This window comes from Dipodomys spectabilis, unplaced genomic scaffold (assembly GCF_019054845.1).
Source record: "Dipodomys spectabilis isolate Male_0828 unplaced genomic scaffold, ASM1905484v1 ptg000004l, whole genome shotgun sequence".
NCBI classification, from domain to species: domain Eukaryota; kingdom Metazoa; phylum Chordata; class Mammalia; order Rodentia; family Heteromyidae; genus Dipodomys; species Dipodomys spectabilis.
Window position 1 is genome coordinate 3941167 of NW_024870681.1, and position 19581 is coordinate 3960747.

At 41.4% G+C, this 19581-nt stretch overlaps 1 protein-coding gene and 1 pseudogene across 1 annotated transcript in view; one reads left to right on the forward strand and one right to left on the reverse strand.

Annotated features, from left to right (window-relative positions):
* Positions 1–19581, forward strand: part of Suz12 (SUZ12 polycomb repressive complex 2 subunit) — a 53064-nt gene that overhangs the window by 30965 nt on the left and 2518 nt on the right. Inside the window, exons 9-15 of the mRNA XM_042691801.1 lie at positions 2309–2414; positions 9968–10145; positions 13441–13532; positions 13713–13856; positions 14307–14464; positions 16540–16738; positions 18373–18452. Of these exons, the coding sequence (XP_042547735.1) occupies positions 2309–2414; positions 9968–10145; positions 13441–13532; positions 13713–13856; positions 14307–14464; positions 16540–16738; positions 18373–18452 (957 nt within the window). The remainder of the gene's footprint in view (positions 1–2308; positions 2415–9967; positions 10146–13440; positions 13533–13712; positions 13857–14306; positions 14465–16539; positions 16739–18372; positions 18453–19581) is intronic.
* LOC122120211 lies at positions 7163–7545 on the reverse strand (annotated as a pseudogene).

Sequence of the window (19581 nt, forward strand, 5' to 3'; positions counted from 1 at the left end):
GTGGGGGGAAAAGGCCTCCTCAGACATTACAGGTAGGAGATTGAATTGGATTGTAGATATCAAATTTATAACCAAATAGAATATTAGGTAGCCATGTACATAGTGCATTATATATTTATGGGGGAAGCGCCTTTTTACCACTAAGAATATTAAGTTACTATTCAAATGGACAAGTTAGCCTTTCAGAATAGAAAGTTGGACAACATTTCTGTTGTACTGTTAAATAGACTAAATTCAAGTATTATAGAGAAATTATAAAACTACTTTAAGGTCAAAATAATTGGGTGTTATGAATAAGAATTTACTGGCAGACTGTCTGGACTTACTTACTTGGCTGTATCTGGCCAGGTACTGTGTATCTTTTTTTTTTTTTTTTGGTCAGTTGTGGGGCCTGACTCTGGGCCTGGGCACTATCCCTCAGCTCTTCAGTTCAAGGCTAGTGCTCTACCACTTGAGCCACAGCACCACTTCCAGCTTTTTTCTTTTTTTGTTCATGTGGTGCTGACGAATCAAATCCAGGGCCTCATCATGCAAGGCAAGCACTCTACCACTGAGCCACCTCCCCAGCCCGGTACTGTGTATCTTAAGGCAAGTTATTTAGTGTTTTTGTGCTTCCAATTTCTTCTGAAAATGGAGCTAGTAGTACCTTGATCATCAAATTGTGGGGAAGATGAAATGTGCCATGTAGTCTTTTTTTTTTTTGGTTGGTCGTAGGGCCTGAACTTTGGGTCTGGGCATTGTCCCTCAGCTCTTTAGCTCAAGGGTAGCGCTCTACCACTTGAGCCACAGCAACACTTCCAGCCTTTTCTGCTTCTGTGGTGCTGAGGAATCGAACCCAGGGCCTCATGCATGCAAGGCAAGCACTCTACCACTGAGCTACCTTCCCAGCCCTCATGTAGTACATTGCCTGGCACTCAGTAAGCTCTCAATAATAACTAGTTATTGTAATCCAATAGCATTTCTCTTAAGACAGGTTGTACAGTTGTTGTAGCATGGTAAAAGCATGCTGGTTATAGTAGTACTGGTAAGTAGTTTTAAAGATACAGATAAAACATACATGCTGGGTGCTGGTGGCTCATGCCTATAATCCTTAGTTACTCAGGAGGCAGAGATCTGAACATCATGGTTTGTGGTTCGAAGTCAGCCCAGGCAGACAAGTCCCTGTGAGACTCTTATCTCCAATTAACCACTCTGACCACTCAAAAACCTGAAGTGTTGCTGAGGTTCACATGGTTGAGCACTGGCCTTGAGCACAAAGAAGTTCTGGGACAGCACCCAGGCCCAAAGTCCAAGCCCTACAACCAGCCAAAAAAAAAGATCTCACGCACACAATACTGTATATACTGTAAATAGAATTTAATCAGTGATTCACATATTTACTTGATGATTTGATATACACACATGCATTTACACATACACAAAATATAATGTGAATAAAATTTAATTATTTGATTCAATCAATATTTTACTTATTTGTCCTTGAAGTATTTATTGAGCATCTATATGTGCCAGGTGGCCTTGGGTTCCTATAGTTAGGTTTGCCTATTCTAATCACTATAGTTTACTGGGCACATATAAGAATAAGGAATTCCAGGTCAAACATTTATAGTGAAAAATTACACCTTTTTTAGTGGTTTCTTAAGGCAGCTGTCACAATACGGTTATCCTTTTCAAGGGGAGGGCAGTGCCTGAGTGTCAAATCTAGGGCTTTGCACATGCCAGGCAAGCACTGTCCCGCTAGACTTTATAACCTGACTCCATGATCCTATTTTTAAGACTATAAATCTTGCATACATGCTTTTGTTTTAATGATTAAAATTCACCAGCTTTTCAGATGTTAGTAATATAGTATTTCAAATGTTTAAAGTTGTATCTTAGCAGCTACAGTAATTAAAAATTCTCTAGTTAGGGGGCTGGGAAGGTGGCTTAGTGGTAGAGCGCTTGTCTTGCATGCATGAGGCCCTGGGTTCGATTCCTCAGCACCACATAAGTAAAAAAAGAAGCCGGAAGTGGCGCTGTGGCTCAAGTGGTAGAGCGCTAGCCTTGAGCAGAAGAGCTGATGGACAGTGCTCAGGCCCAGAGTTCAGGCCCCACGACTGGACCCAAAAAAAAAAAAATTCTCCAGTTAGGTAATGATTAGTGCACAAAACTAAAATTGTTTTTTGTCAATACTGGACTGTAAGTACATCTTCAATTTATAAAAGCTAGTTTATAAATTTAATGAATGATTTCTAGTATAAATCTAAAGATGTAGAATTTGTGTGCTTGCAGTAATACTCAGGTTAAAGTGTATATGTTTGTCTAACAGGCGCTTACAGCTTTTAGATGGGGAATATGAAGTAGCCATGCAGGAAATGGAAGAATGTCCAATAAGCAAGAAAAGAGCAACATGGGAGACTATTCTTGATGGGAAGGTATGGACCATTTAGAAAGTTGAGCACGTTATAGTTATGAACTCCCATTTTTGATGTTTTCTTCCCCCAAACGCTATTTCATAGTGACATAGTTTTGATTTTTATACTTTAAAGTACACAAAGTGATCTAGTTAGAGTATTCACCGAAGGCATTGATCTTAGAGACAGACTGTAGAATTCAGATTTCTGATGCTTGCTATGTGGCATTTGGCAAATTATTCACTGGTTTCTCTTGTGCAAATGAGATATAGAATTGACAGATTAGGGCTGGGAATGTGGGCTTAGTGGTAGAGTGCTTGCCTAGCATGCATGAAGGCCCTGGGTTCTATTCCTCAGTACCACATAAACAGAAAAGCTAGAAATAGTGCTTTGGTCAAGTGGTAGAATGTCAGCCTTGAGTACAGAGAGGCTCAGGGACAGTGCCAAGCCCAGAGTTCAAGCCCCAGGACTGGCAAAAAACAAAACAGATTTAATGAAATAATAAAAATATGTACCTGGCATACAATAAGTGCTCAATAAATGTTAGCCGCTATATTTTAAATCTCATTCTTAGCAACAGCAAATAACATGTAATAACTGCAATACATTTATTATTAAATTCTGTCTGTAGAATTTAGATGAAATTAAAGTAACTTCTAAGAGTTAGAAAAGAATAAACATACATACATTTATTGGTAGACAGTTTCAACAAAATATAACAATACCATTTACAAATGTATCAGATCAATGTGTTATTACATATATCAATTTTTTTTGGAGGTGGGAAAGCAGTTTCAGGGCTTGAATTGTGGGCTTCAGTCTCAAACTTGCTCACAGCTGGTGCTCTGCTACTTGAGTCATACATCCAGCCCAGCTTTTTGCTTATTGCTAGATGGAATCCTATGGACTCTGCTGGCCAGATGGTTTCAAACCTCAACCTTCCAAGTTCCTGACTTCTGAGAAGTTAGGATTAAGTCATGAGTCACAGGAATGAAACTGGTGCCCAACTTGAGCATGTTTTTTAAGCCTAAAAAATTAGATTCATGTTAATCTAATAGTATATAATAATTAAGAAATGTTTTATTAATGGAAAATACCATAAAAGTTAAAGAAGTTATACTGGCTTGGCATGGTAGTATATGCTTGAAGCTCCCAGAACGTTGGGGGCAAAGACATATAAATCTATATGGAGAAGAATTAACTATTCATTAATGGTGACAGAACTGGTCCTTAGCCATCTAATAGAAATAAATTAAGGGCTAGGAAGTTGACTCAGTGGTAAAGTGCTTGTCTTGCATGCCTGAGGCCCTGGGTTCGATTCCTCAGCACCACATAAAAAAGCTGGAAGTGGCCCTGTGGCTCAAGTGGTAGAGCGCTAGCCTTGAGTTGAAGAGCTGAGGGACGGCGCCAAGGCCGAGTTCAGACCCCATGACGGACCCCCCAGAAAAAAAAAACAAATAAATGAAGACTAAGACTGATAAAGTAAGACTAACAAATTCTGGAATGCCTATAAGCCTAAATGTGAATGTTCACACTCCATAACTTCAGAAAAAGTATCAATGGATGTTAATACAGTTTTCTTGTGAGGAAGATACTTTTAAGAATAATAATAATAATAATAAAAAAGCTGGGCATTGGTGACTCACGCCTGTAATCCTAGCTACTCAGGAGGATGAGATATGAGGATCGCTGTTCAAAATTAACCTGGACAGGAAATTCAATGAGTCTCTTATCTCAAATAAACCACTCAGAAAAGCAGAAGTGACACTGTGGCTCAAGTGGTAGAGCGCTAGTTTTGAGCTGAAGAGCTGAGGGACAGCGCCCAGGCCCTAAGTTCAAGCCCACGACCGACAAAAAAAAAAAAAAAAGTTAAAAAAGCCAGAAAGCATAAAGTAAAAGGTACCATATTAAAATTAATCATTTAGGGGCTGGGAAGGTGGCTCAGTGGTAGAGTGCTGGCCTTGCATGCCTGAGGCCCTGGGTTCTATTCCTCAGCACCACATAAGCAAAAAGAAAAAAGCCAGAAGTGGCACTGTGGCTCAAGTGGTAGAGCGCTAGCCTTGAGCTGAAGAGCTGAGGGACAGCACCCAGGCCCAGAGTTCAGGCCCCATGACCAGACCCCCCAAAAAATATATATATATATAAAAATATATAAAATTAATCATTTTAGGAAGTGGCGCTGTAGCTCAAGTGGTAGAGTGCTCGCCTTGAGCTGAAGAGCTGAGGGACAGCGCCCAGGCCCAGAGTTCAACCCCCACGACCGACCAAAAAAAAAAAAAATTAGCCGGGCGCTGGTGGCTCACGCCTGTAATCCTAGCTACTCAGGAGGCTGAGATCTGAGGATCGTGGTTCAAAGCCAGCCCGGGCAGGAGAGACCGTGAGGCTCCTATCTCCAATAAACCACCAGAAAACCGGAAGTGGCGCTGTAGCTCAAGTGTTAGAGTGCTCGCCTTGAGCTGAAGGGCTGAGGGACAGTGCCCAGGCCCCAGAGTTCAAGCCCCACGACCGACAAAAAAAAAAAAAATTAAAAGCTGGTCACTGGTTGCTCATGCCTGTAATCCTAGCTATTCAGGAGGCTGAAATGTGAGGATTGCAGTTCACAGCCAGCCAGGGCAGGAAAGGCCATAAAAACTCTTAATAAACGACTAGAAAATCAGTAGAGGTGCTGTGGTTCAAGTGGTAAAGTGCTCACCTTGAGCTGAAGAGCTCAGGGACAGCACTTAGGGCCAAGAGTTCAAGTCCCATAACTGACAATAAAAAAAATAAAATTCATTGTTTTGATATTGAAATGGATCCAGAGTCAAAAACCAAATGGGTGGGCTGGGAAGGTGGCTCAGTGGTAGAGCGCTTCCCTTGCATGCGTGAGGCCCTGAGTTCGATTCCTCAGCACCACCTAAGCAAAAAGAAGCCAGAAATTGCACTGTGGCTCAAGTGGTAGAGCGCTAGCTTTGAGCTGAAGAGGTAAGGGATAGAGCCCAGGCCCAGAGTTCAAGCCTCATGACCGGACCCAAAAAAAAACCAAACCAAATGGGATGGGCCCTTTAAGCTCAGTGGTAATGTGCTTGCCTACCATGTATAAAGTTCTACAATTCCCTAATACCACAAAATGAAAAACTTAAGGAGCGACAAGTCTGAGAGTGCTAGATAACTTTCTTGAGACCCTAGAATTAATCTTCCAGGATCTGGGGAAAGAAAAGAAATAAGGGATCCACTGGATGATAACATGGAGCATAATAATATTGTGTTTGTACCTTTTTTGTTTTGTTTTTTTGGGTCCAGTCATGGGGCCTGAACTCTGGGCCTGGGCGCTGTCCCTCAGCTCTTCAGCTCAAGGCTAGCGCTCTACCATTTGAGCCACAGGGCCACTTCCGGCTTTTTTTCTTTTTGCTTATGTGGTGCTGAGGAATTGAACCCAGGGCCTCAGGCATGCAAAGCAAGCGCTCTACCACTGAGCCACCTTCCCAGCCCCCTGTGTTTGTACCTTAATTAAAACCCTTGGGCTCTGTCTTTAGCACCAAAGTAATCATTGTGATTAGTTAGTAACAATGAATTTAAAATGGGTTAAAGAAAATCCAAGTCCTGAAAAGAGCGGACATGACACCAAGCTTCCTAAAAGGTATTCACATAGTATTCAAAGAAATAAAAGCTGGGATCTCCTTTGTGTTACTCATGAAGGATTGAAAGCTTGACAGTTTCTAATGTTAACAATGCAAGGACACACACTCCCAAACAACTTTTCCGTGTAAGAATAAGTTGGTATAGCCTTACTGGAAAGTAAATCTGCAATGCATATAAAATTAAACATTGTATATATAAAGCTGTTACAAGTTCCTGTTGTACAATTTAAATACATGGTAGTTATTGGTTATTTGAAAAAATATAGGTAAAATTTTAGCAGCTTTTAGTCCAAAATTAGAAACAGATCTGAAAAAAATGGTCATTCAAAAGATAGTCTGACAGATTTTAATGAATTTTAATTTTTTACCAAATGTTATATATAATTTTTTAAAAATGTTGGTCATAGGCTTGAACTCAGGGCCTGGGTGCTGCTGTCCCTGAGCTCTTTTGTTCAAGGCTAGTGCTCTTCCACTTTATGCCAAAGTACCACTTCTGGATTGCTGATAGTTAATTGGAGATAAGAATCTGATAGGAACTTTTCTGCTTGGGATGGCTTTGAACTGTGATTCTTAGATCTTAGCCTCAGGAGTAGCTAGGATTACAGGTATGAACCTGGCTATAGCGCCTGGCTATAATTCTGCTTTTTTTTTTTTTTTTGGTCAGTTGTGCCGGCTGAACTCTGGGCCTGGGCGCTGTCCCTCAACTCTTTAGCTCAAGGCTAGCGCTCTACCACTTGAGCCACAGTGCCACTTCCAGTTTTCTAGTGGTTTATTGAAGATAAGAGTCTCAGGACTTTCCTGCCTGGGCTAGCTTTGAACCGTGATCCTCAGATTGCAGCCTCCTGTGTAGCTAGGATTATAGGCGTGAGCCACTGGCGCCCAGCTAATTTCATTGAATTTATAGTTATGTAAAGTGTTTTGAGTTTTCTGCAGCTGTTTGTTTTTTGTTTTTTGTATTTTCCTCAATCCTGGGGCTTGAATTCTGGACCTGGGCACTATCCCTCACCTCCTTTTTGGTCAAGGTTCTCACTCTTATTTACAAACTGAGCCACAGGGCCATTTATGGCTTTTTTTGGTGGCTAATTGGAGATAAAGAGACTTGAAAGAGTTTCCAGTCCAGGCTGGTTTTTTTTTTTTTTTTAGTGGAAAAACACAGTATATTTCAAAATTAATTTATGAGTAGAAAACATCTTGGAAGGGGGATAAAACCAGAAAAACAACAAGTATTTAGATGAAGGTTTACTTCGTGAGCTTCTCGAATACTCACTCACTCACTAATCTCCATGATGAAATTGTCTCCAAAGTGGATTCAGCCACCCACAGTGATGTTATTAATAGGGATATGGATCAATTTTACAAAGAAGCCAATGAAGCCCATTATTGCAAATCCTATTGCTGTTGCCATGGCAATCTTCTGGAATTCTTTTCTATTGGCATCTTTTAACCAGCCAAATTGAATCCTTTACAAACTGCCTACTTGGCTCAACAAACTGTATTACCTGATCTATGAGTACCTGTGGGCGGCCACTCCTCATATCAGGGACACATAGCAGTAGAGTTCGGGCTGGCTTTTTTTTTGGTCGGTCCTGGGGCTTGAACTCTGGACCTGGGTACTGTCTCTCAGCTCTTCAGCTCAAGGCGAGCTCTCTACCACTCGAGCCACAGTGCCACTTCCAGTTTTCTTGAGACTCATTAGAGATGAGTCTCAAGGACTTTGGTGCCTGGGCTAGCTTTAACTCGTGATCCTCAGATCTCAGCCCCCTCAGTAGCTAGGATTACAGGCATGAGCCACTGGTGCCTGGCCAAGCTGGCTTTGAACCTCAGTTCTCAGCCTCCTAAGTAGCTAGAATTACAGATATGAGCCACCATCACCTGGCATCAGATGTTTTTTATCTTTCTAAATTTTTAGAATGCCTATTCATGAGGATTTTATATTTCCCCCCACTCCCCTACTGGGTCTTAAAACTGGGCAAGTGAGAGCTCCTAGGTAGGACCTTAATGTGTCAAAATCAGTTTGTATGATCACACTTTTACCTCATCCTACTCTAAAATTACTGATGATTTTTGTTTGTTTTGGTGGTACTCATGATTTAATTCAGGGCCTCTACAGCTGAGTAACACCCTGAGCCCTAAGATGACAACTTTATGGTGATGATATATTCCTAAGCACTTTAAACAAATCTGCATCAGTATCATAAATTAATGCCCATTGAAAGGTTCTAAAAACAAATCCCATGAATATAGCTTTTTGAGATTATCTGGTTTCCTGTGTCTGAATTGAGAAGTAAAAAATGGAAGCAAGAGAGTAGCTTCAGATAACTGTTGTAGTAAGGAAAGAAATGGTAAAGATTTCAGGAAGCCCTTTGGAATTACACAAGAAATCAAAAACAGAATTAATAGTCAAACAGAAGGCCAGAATTTTTATTGTAGGATCACTAGTAACACAATGCCAGGAACAAAAAGTAATTGTTCTTGGGGAGAAAAATATATTTTAGTGAAAAAGATAATTCATGAACTTTGAAGCCTATTTTAGTCCATTACTTTGAGATACCAAGTGTCAGTATCAACTGTAACAATCAGAACCAACTGGGTGTCCCCAGCTTCACATCAAATTCTTGAACAGTGAGTAAGATACTGGAGTAAATGACTAAAGGTGAGGCAGGAACTCTGGAGGCTAAAAGAAATGTGTTAAGAGCTAGAGAAAAGTCAAGGGAGTTTACCAGTTGTCAAAGCTATCTAATTGACTACCAAGGTACCAGTCCCTGGTAACTTTTTGTTTTGGTCTATTGTGAGGGCTGAACTCTGGGCCTGGGTGCTGTCCCACAGTTCTTCAGCTGAAGGCTAGCATTCTACCACTTGAGCCACATCACCACTTCTGGCTTTTTTCTGCTTATGTGGTGCTGAGGAATCAAACCCAGGGCCTCATGCATGTGAGGAAAGCACTCTACCACTGAGCCAATCTCCCAGTCCAAAAGCTGCCTAATTGATAAAGGAATTAAGTCACTTATAGACTGTAAGTTACAAGTTGGGTGGCTTTGGGTACTGAGGGGTTTTTTTATTTTAAAGACAGTTTGAATTAATTATTAGCATAAAAAACATAAAGGATTCCAGAGAAAAGTTTTTTGTTTTTTTTGTTTTTTGGTGCCTGGAGCTTGAACTGTAGGCTTGGGTGTAGTCCCTGAGCTATTTGTCTCTAGGCTATGGCTCTTTCTCCAGAGCTTAGTTCTTCTCTGGCTTTTTTGTTGTTGTAGTTAACAGGGATTACAATCTTTTGGACTTTATAGCCCTGGGGGCTGGGCTAGCTTTGATCTCAGCTTCCTGAGTAGCTCGGATTACAGCTCATATTACTCATATTACTTTTTGACTCTTAAAAAATATGAAGTGGGTGTAGTGAAGAGGCTGACACTAGAGGATCTTGAGTTTGAGATCTGCTTGGCTAAGTAGCAAGATCCTTTCTGAAAAAGGAAAAAAGAAAATCTGCCTGCAGTAGGTAAGTATTTCTACATAGCAACAATTGAGCTGTTTACTGTACATACCTGCTGCTTTTCAGCCTGACCTCTCCTGTTCATATTGTTCATACTTCATTTGCTTGCCACATTTGTTGGCTTTGAGCTTGAAAAGAAAATTTATTTATTTGAATCAAGTCCTCAGTTTTGTAATGATCTCTTATTTTGGGGTGCCAATCCTGGGGCTTGAACTCAGCTTAGGGCCTGGGCACTGTCTATGAGCTTCTTTTGGTGAAGGCTAGCACTCTACCACTTGAGCCATAGTGCCACTTCCAGCTTTTTCTGTGTATGTGTTACTGAGGAATCCAACCTAGGGCTTCATAATGCTAGGCAAGCACTCTACCACTAAACCACATTTCCAGCCTTGTAATGAATTATAAAAAAGAAATTCTTACAATGATTTTTTCTAGTTCATTATGTGACTCTGCTTTCTTTTCATATTTTTATTTAGAGGCTGCCTCCATTTGAAACATTTTCTCAGGGACCTACATTGCAATTCACTCTTCGCTGGACAGGAGAAACCAATGATAAATCTACAGCTCCTATTGCTAAGCCTCTTGCCACTAGAAATTCAGAGAGTCTCCATCAAGAAAACAAGCCTGGCTCAGTCAAACCTACGCAAACTATTGGTAAAACAAAAAACAAAGAACACTGCTGTGAAAAATGATAGTTTCAAAGTTAGAAGTCTTTGTTTGGTTTTTGGTGGTTGTGGGGCTTAAACTCTGGGCATGGGCGCTGTACCTAAGCTCTTCAGCTCAAGGCTAACACTCTGCCACTTGAGCCAGAGCACTACTTCCAGTTTTCTGGTGGTTAATTGGAGATAAGAGTCTTGTTGACTTTCCTGTCTGGGCTGACTTTGCATCTCAGCCTCAGATCTCAGCCTCGTGAGTAGCTAGGATTACAGGTGTGAGCCATCAGCTCCTGGCTCAGATTAGAAGTCTTATATTTTAGAATCACTTGTATTTTATTTCATGTGATTATTCTTCAGGAAATATTTGGCCTATGAGGTAGATTATTAAGCATGGTAAATTTGGATTTTTCTGTATTAAATGGTTTTTTTTGAAGTACTAATCAGCAATCCTTTATGTAGAGTGTTTGTGCTACATGTCTGTTAATTCTTCAGGAGCATGGTATGATTATGTAATATATAACAGTTCCCAGTGGCATCTGCGCACAGCTACTGGTTCTGTAGAACAAGTTTGCATCAAACTCATAAGAAAGTGGATAGGATAGCTTTCATTACTGTGTGGGTTACGCCAGTCCTGATGTTTGAATTCCAGGCCTGGATCCTGATGTTGCTTTTGCTCAAGGCTACCACTTGTGCTATTGTGCCACTTCTAGCTTTTTCTGAGTAGTTTGTTGGCAATAAGAGTCTCAAGCCTTTTCCTGCCCTGGCTGGCTTTAAACTCCGACCCTCAGGTCTCAGCCTCCAATCTCCTAGGATACAGGCCTGAGCCACAAGTACCAAGATTTTGTTTTGTTTTGCTTGTTTTTGTTTGCCATGGGGCTTGAACTCTGGGCCCAGGCTATGTCCTTGTGCTCTTTTGCTCAAGGCTAGTACTCTACTACTAGGATATAGTTCCACTTCTGGTTTTCTGGAGGTTAATTGGAGACTAGAGTTTCCAGGACTTCCTGGCTCTGTCTGGCTTGAACCTCAGATCTCAGCCTCCTGAGTAGCTTACTGGTGGGAACCACCAATGCCCAGCTTTTTTATCTTTTTGGCTTTGGGAGTGACTTTAATAAATCTGTTTTTGTTTACTTTCTGGACTATCACTTACCAGAAATTTGCTCAGTACTTCTTTGCATCGGGAAATACAAAACCAGTCAAATACACACTCTACCTGGGTGTGGGATATATCTGTAATTGGTGTATTTAGGAGGCCGTGGAAGGAGAATTTTGAGGTCTGTTTGGTCTACAAAATGAAACCTTGTATCAAACAACAATGAACGTATATACTTTCTGGTTTGAAGATCTAGCCCTGGTAGAGCACTTCCCAACATCATGAGGCCTTTGGTTGGTTTTCATATTGCAGAAAAAGCAACAAAACGAAGCCACACTGACCTGAGAGTGATTAAAATAGTGTAGTGACCACATATAATTACTTGGGATTGTTTTTATGAGTTAGAACTTAGGAGTTCGGGTTTATTTTGTGTTTGATTTTGTGAGTTTCTTTCCTTTTTTTAGGGGGGGTCTGGTCATGGGGCCTGAACTCTGGGCCTGGGCACTGTCCCTCAGCTCTTCAGCTCAAGGCTAGCTCTCTACCACATGAGCCACAGCACCACTTCCAGCCTTTTTCTTTTGTGGTGCTGAGGAATCAAACCCAGGGCCTCAGGCATGCAAGGCAAGCAGTCTGCCACTAACCCACCTTCCCAGCCCCGCCCCCCTTTTTTTTTTTGGGCGGTCTTGGGGCTTGAACTCTGGGCCTGGGTGCTTTCCCTCAGCTCTTCAGCTCAAGGCAAGTGCTCTACCACTTGAGCTACAGCGCCACTTCTGGTTTTCTGGTGGTTTATTGGAGATAGGAGTCTCACGGTCTCTCCTGCCCGGACTGGCTTTGAACCGCGATCCTCAGATCTCAGCCTCCTGAGTAGCTAGGATTACACGCGTGAGCCACCAGCGTCCGGCTTTTTTTTTTTTTGGTGTGTGTTGGTCGTGGGGCTTGAACTCTGGGCCCTGGGTGCTGTCCCTGCCCTCTTCAGCTCAAGGCCAGTGCTCTACCCCTTGAACCACAGTGCTACCTCCGGTTTTCTAGTGTTTTTGGAGACTTTCCTGCCGGGGCTGGCTTTGAATCAAGATCCTCAGATCTCAGCCTCCTGAGTAGCTAGGATTACAGGCATGAACCACTGCTGCCCAGCTTCTTTTTTTTTTTTAAGCTGTATTTGTCCTTTGGTTCTGGGGATCTAACCCAGGATGTTGTACTTGCTAGGCAAGCACTATGCTATTAAGCTACATACCAGCCTTTTTGTTTGATTTCGAAAACATTTGTTACAGCACTGGGGATGAGACTCTGAAATTTGCACACACAAGGTATTTGGTCTGCACAGGGAAACCTCCCTACCTCTTGGCTAAGTTTCTGCCCAGTATATCTGTTACCTAGGTAACTGGCAGACCTGGAAGCAGTCACCTTCCCCTCCTGCTAAGTCACTTCCTGGGACACCTCTGGTCACATGCCTCCCATCTGACCCTGAGGTCACATCCGTATCCAGTGTGGCCACACCTTTCCCCCACCTGGCCACACCTCTTCCCCTCTCTGACCTAGATTAATCCTGGCCCAGGGGTGGGTTGCCTCTCTTTTTCAGCCATGCCTCTCCACCATGCATAGCTTCTCCACCAAGTATAACCTCTCCACCAGGCACAGCAAGGTAGATAAACTTCTTTTCCTGCCAGAATAGTGAAGGATGTTCTCTTAATGGGCTACCTAATGAAACCTACCTGCTCTGTAACTGACTTAAGTCTCCAGCTCTTGGGGCAGTTTTTTTTTTTTTTTTTTTCTTGGTCGTGGGGGCCCGTCGCTGCCCCTGCACTCTTCAGCTCCAGGTGAGCACTCTACCGCCGGAGCTACAACGCCACTTCCTCTTGGGAGTTTTTAAAGTGAAAGGAAAAAGTCATTTCAAAGTATACCTTAAAGTGGCACTGTGGCTCAAGTGGTAGAGTGCTAGCTAGCCTTGAGCTGAAGAGCTCAGTGACAGCGCCTAGGCCCAGAGTTCAGGCCCCACGACCAGACCCAAAAAAAAAAAAAAAGAAAAGAAAAACAAAATATACCTTAATGTCTGACTTACTGATAAGGAGATTGTTCCTGTGGTTTTTTTTTAGTGGAGGGTAAGAACAAAAATTATATTCTATAAGTATAGTTTTGTGGAATTATTGATAATTTTGATATCTCACTTTTTGAAATCAAGTATTTTTATTAAAATATTTGTTTTCAGCCGTGAAGGAGACATTGACTACAGATTTACAGGCAAGAAAAGAAAAAGATACTTCAAATGAGAACCGACAGAAATTGAGAATATTTTATCAGGTAACCATAATTTAAGCAGTCATGCAATATATTTCTTTTGTATTTTACATATGCAGTCTTTTGGCATATTTATATTAAAGGAAGATCTCTAATTGCATTTTCCTTTTAACTGTACTTAAAGATGACACTGAAATGAAATACCTGGAGATGTGTAAGCAGCTAACTGGTTGTGTTTTTCAGTTTCTTTATAACAACAATACACGACAACAAACAGAAGCAAGAGATGACTTGCATTGCCCTTGGTGCACGCTGAACTGTCGTAAACTTTACAGTTTACTCAAGCATCTTAAACTCTGCCATAGTCGATTTATCTTCAATTATGTTGTAAGTATTTTTTTTAACCCTAAACCTATTATACACTAAATATAAAGCTATCTCAGAAAGATTGTACTTTGTGCCAAAATACCAAAATTCTTACGCTTGTGAATGCATTACAGAGAATGATTCAAAGCCATGAATGAGTGTACCATCAGGACTTAAAAGACAGTGTCTTTTTTTAAATTTCAGTTGTGCTTTTTCTACTTCTGTGGTGCTGAGGAATCAAACCCAGGGCCTCATGCATGTGAGGCATGCACTCTACCCCTGAGCTGCCTTCCCCGCCCTGACACATTGTCTTTTAATCCATATCTTCGGACATCTCACCAAGCTAGGGCACCTGACTTATTTTACTTTTCCCAAACATTAAGAATCCCTAACTACTTCTGATTAGAGAGCTGGATATTTGGGGGTAGCATGGTGTTACCTTTTTCTGAACCCCCTCTGTTTTTGTTACAGTATCATCCAAAAGGTGCTAGGATAGATGTTTCTATCAATGAGTGTTACGATGGCTCTTATGCGGGAAATCCGCAGGATATTCATCGCCAACCGGGATTTGCTTTTAGTCGAAATGGACCAGTAAAGAGAACGCCTATCACACACATTCTTGTGTGCAGGTAGGTACAAAGGTCACAATAGTTTTTCTACAGCTTTTGTTCATGATGTGCAGAAAAACAAAAGGGAGCCAGACAAAGGTACTAATTATATGGGAATCATTTCAGTTTTTTTTTTTTTTTGGTTGGTCATGGGGCTTGAACTCTGGGCCTGGGCACTGTCCCTCAGCTTTTCAACTCAAGCTGAGCGCTCTAAACTTGAGCCACAGTGCTACTTCCTGTTTTTTGGTGGTTTATTGGAGATAAGAGTCTCTTTCTGGAGGGGCTGGCTTTTTTGAACTGTGATCCTTAGATCTCAGCCTCCTAGGTGGTTAGGATTACAGGGGTGAGCCACCAGAGGCCAGCATCATTTCAGTTTTTTAAGTCTCTAACCTCTAGATTCTACTTTCACCAGGATTTGAAGGTTTTTTCTTTTTTCTCCTTTCCTTTGCTTTTTCCAGCATTTCTCTTCAAGTTTATTTATATTTTTGTGCTTCTGAAATTAAACCAACACCCTTGTGCATGCAAGCAAGGGTACCACAGTACCACTTAGCTGCACACTCAGTCCCCTGCCCCAACTCCTTATACAAATCTTAGTTGTTGAACTATTAATGTCACTGTTGCGGCAGTTAGTAGGATTAACGACTTCTCACAGAAAATTTCTGTATGCTTACCTAGCTAGGAACCTGCAAGAGGGGATAATTAATTCTCCATTTGGGTAGTGTGAAATGCAAATAATTATATTCTTAGGCACTGGAGATAATTGCTCAGTGTTGTATTAAGCCAGTGTAGCAAGCACTAGTCTCTGTGTTCACACCCCTAGTAATACTTCCATACAGAAAAACAAAAAAAAAACTTCACTCATTAGAATTCTGCCTTTTTTTTTTTTGGCAGGAAGGTAGGGATGCTGGACCTGGGGGTTGTCCCGGAGCTGCTTTTGCTCAAGGCAAGTGCTCTACCACTTGAGCCACAGCACCACTTCCTCTTTTTCTGAGTAGTTTATAGGAGATGAGAGTCTCCCAGACCTTCTTGCCTGGGCTGGCTTTGAACCTCCATCCTCAGATCTCAGTGTCTTGAGTAGCTAAGATTATAGACAGCTACCAGGTCCAGCTAGAATTTTTTTTTTTTTGCCAGTCCTGGAACTTAAACTCAGGGCCTGGGCACTGTCCCTGAGTTTCTTTTTCTTAAGGCTAGTACTCCACCACTTGAGCCACAGTGTCATTTCTGGCCTTTTCTGTTTATGTGGTACTGAGGAATTGAACCCAGGGCTTCATGCATGCTAGGCAAACGTTCTAACAGTAAGCCACCTTCCCGTTTTTTTTTTTTTTTTTGGGTCAGTTGTGGGGCTTGAACTCTGGGCCTGGGCACTATCCCTCAGCTCTTCAGCTCAAGGTGAGTGCTCTACCACTTGAGCCACAGTGCCACTTCCGGTTCTCTGGTGGTTTATGAGTCTAATTGAGGGGCTGGGGGTTTAGCCGAGCGGAAGGGCGCCTGCAAGGCCCTGGGTTCGGTCCTCAGCCCTGGGGGAAAAAAAAAGAGTCTAATGGACTTTCCTGCGGGGGCTGACTTTAAATCTCGATCCTCAGATCTCAGCCTCCTGAGTAGCTAGGATTACAGGATGAGCCACCATCACCCAGCTTATAATTCCATGTATACTTTTAGATAGTATCAAATATTGGTTTTCCTTTCATTAGACTTTATTGCCAGTGATGTATAAATCAGGTAGTTCTCTGTGTGTAACCAGTATTGTAGTTGAATGTTAAAACTCAAGGTCTGTGTCAACCTCTCTAGTGTTGAGATTACAGGTATGCAGCACCTGTAATCCCAGTATGCCTGAACCCAGTGTGTTTGAGACTCATTTCAGCGTACAGCTCTGGGGGGAAAATAAAACACAACGGATAAGAAATAGGTCTGCTATCACATTATACATAGAAATATTCTGGGTAGCAGTATTTCCTCAACTTAGGTTGCTGTGTGCTGTGTTTTATAAAATACTAGTGAAAGTAGTATAACCATTGAAGGTGTATCTCAAACTCAATGGGATTAGATGGTAGAGATGTAAGTGCCATATTATTCTAATACTGATTTCTTTTCATTAGGCCAAAACGAACAAAAGCAAGCATGTCTGAATTTCTTGAATCTGAAGACGGAGAAGTAGAACAGCAAAGAACATACAGTAGTGGCCACAACCGTCTGTATTTTCACAGTGATACCTGCTTGCCTCTCCGTCCACAAGAGATGGAAGTAGATAGTGAAGATGAGAAAGACCCAGAGTGGCTGAGAGAGAAAACCATTACAGTAATTACTTTCATCATTATCATTATTGGTAGTCATCTGAGAATTCTTTGATGAAATGAGTTTTGCTTGAAGACACCATTTAATATGAAGTAGACTTTAATTTGTAATTTTCCAGCGAGGTTCTCACTATGTAGCCTAGGCTGCTTCAAACTTTATTTCCTTCTTCAGCCTCCTAAGTGGTAGAATTATAGGGGTTTACTACCATGGTAAGCTCAACTAGACTTATTAATTTTTTATTTTTTGCCAGTACTGGGGTTGAACTCAGGGCCTGAGCGCTGTCCCCAAACTTCTCTTTTACTCAAGGCTTACACTCTACCACTTGGCCACTGTGCCACTTCTGACTTTTTCTGTTTATGTGGTACTGAGGAATGGAACCCAGGGCTTTGTGCATGCTAGACAAGCACTCTGCCACTAAGCCCTGTAGTTTTTATTTTTTTGTTGGCTGTGGGGTTTGAACTCTGAGCCTAGGTGCTTGCTGTCCCTGAGCTCTTACTGCTTAAGACTAGGGTTTGCCACAGTGCCTTTTCTGGTTTTCTGGTGGTTAATTGAAGATAAGAGTCTCATGTACTTTCCTGCCTTTGGGCAGGCTTTGAGGATTCTGAGTCAGTAGGATTACAGGCGTGAGTCACCAGTGCCCAGGATTTTTTTTAATTTATTTTTTATTTTATTTTTTTTTGTCAGTTGTGGGGTCTGAACTCTGAGCCTAAGCATTGTCCCTCAGCTCTTCAGCTCAAGACTAGCACTCTACCATTTGAGCCACAGCACCCACTTCGGGCCTTTTCTGCTTATGTGGTGCTGAGGAATCAAACCCAGGGCCTCATGCATGCAAGGCAAGCAGTCTACCACTGAGCCACCTTTGCAGCCCCTATTCTTTTTTTTTTTTATGCTAACAAAATTTTTCTTAGGAGTAACAATTACAGCCATGCATGGCAGCTCAAGCCTAAAATCATGCTAGCTACTTGGGAGGCATAGATCTAAGGCTTGAGGTTTGAGACCAGCCCAAGGCAAAAAGAAATGTTTTGACATTCATTGTCTGTGCATAGTGATCATATTTACTATACTAGTTATAGGGAAGCACAGTGTTGGGGTGCACTGATGTGTACCTGTCATCTGTAGCATAATTGGGTAGCAGAAATAGCATGGAAACCCAGTCCATCCAAGTGTAAAATGATACCAACTTCAAAAATAACCAATGCCAGCCAGGCGCCTGTGGCTGAGATCTGAGGATCATGGTTCAAAGCCAGTCTGGGTAGGAAACTGTGAGACTCTTCAATTGACCACCAGAAAACTGGAAGTGGCGCTGTGGCTCAAGTGGTAGAGCGCCCCTTGAGCTGTAGAGCTGAGGGACAGCGCTCAGGCCCAGAAGTTCAAGCCCCCACAACCGGCGAAAACAAAACAAAAAACAATGCCAAAAGTAAGTGGCAGTATACCTGCTTATCAAGGGCAAGACCATTCAAGCATCTGTATATGAGAGATAACATGCTAATTATGGGGACTGGAAGTTGTAGAGAGCTTCTTAACAAGCTGAGTTTAAGGCCCCACTCCCATGAAGCACCAATTATGTCCTGCTTAAATTTGAGATATATTTACCCTTCCTCCCCCCTCGCCTTTTTTTTTTTTATTTTATTTTTTAGCAAATTGAAGAATTTTCTGATGTTAATGAAGGAGAGAAAGAAGTAATGAAACTATGGAATCTCCATGTCATGAAGCATGGGTAGAGTATTTCTCCATTTCATCTTTATATTCTTTTGACTGTTTCAGGTTATATAAATCTACTTACCTTAGAATCTTATTTAAGTTTCCACTCATTTAGCTGTTTCCCAGTTCTTTCCCTAGTCCAAACTCATTTGGCTTGCATAAGGAAAAATGGCAATGTGAAATGGATTACACAAAACTGGTTCCTGCTGTTAGCATGTTTATTAATGGGCCTTTGCTTTTATCTTTAAGTTTTATATTCAAAGGAAACAAAAGAAATGTCAGTGTTGTCACTAGCTGAATTGGACCTTTGCATTGTTCTTACAATGTACAAGAAAAATAATTTTTATTTGACTGCTAATTCTTTTTATACTTCCATTACTTATGAAATTAGCACATCTTTTTTGTTATTAGTATTCTTTGAAATGGGTTTTCTGAGTTGTGGTATGGAGCCTGGGGTTAAACTTGACTCAGGTAATCCTCCCACTTCAGCCTCCCCATATATCTAGAGCAGTATATATGCTTTTACCATTTGTTTCCAGGGAATACAAAAACAATATGTGTTTACTACATGCCTAGTAATTCTGAAAATTATTAATATGACCACAAATCCAGTGGCTGTTAGATGTCTGTCTGCTTCCTGTTCTATTCAGTAATAGTTATGATGAAGTAATAGAGAGATGGTTGTATGAAATCTTTTTTGTCTTGATATGATGCCAAATTTCAGAACATGATTTTAAGATAGGTATGTTGCTTAATGGTTAGAGCACTTGTCTAGAATGCATAAGGCCCAGGTTTCAAACCCTAGAATTACAGATTAATAATGGTTTTAGCCAAATACCAGTGTTAAGTGTTAGCTTTGAGCACAACCTTTGAGCTCAGGGACAGTACCCAGGCCAAGTTCAAGGACCAGGACTATGACCTCCCCAAAAAAGAATGGTTTTAGTCATGTTTTTTTAAGTTCTGTTTCAGTTCTTTCATCCAAATCTGTTGAAAGTGGCAGGTAGTTGGACAAGGCAATTTGAAAATCTGCAGGTAGGCCTATGGATTCTGAGTTTTAGGGGGTACCTGAGCAGCTATTTGATTTGCCTTCCTGGAGTTCTCAATTTCATTCATTAATCATACATAGACTTAGCACCAGCACACCC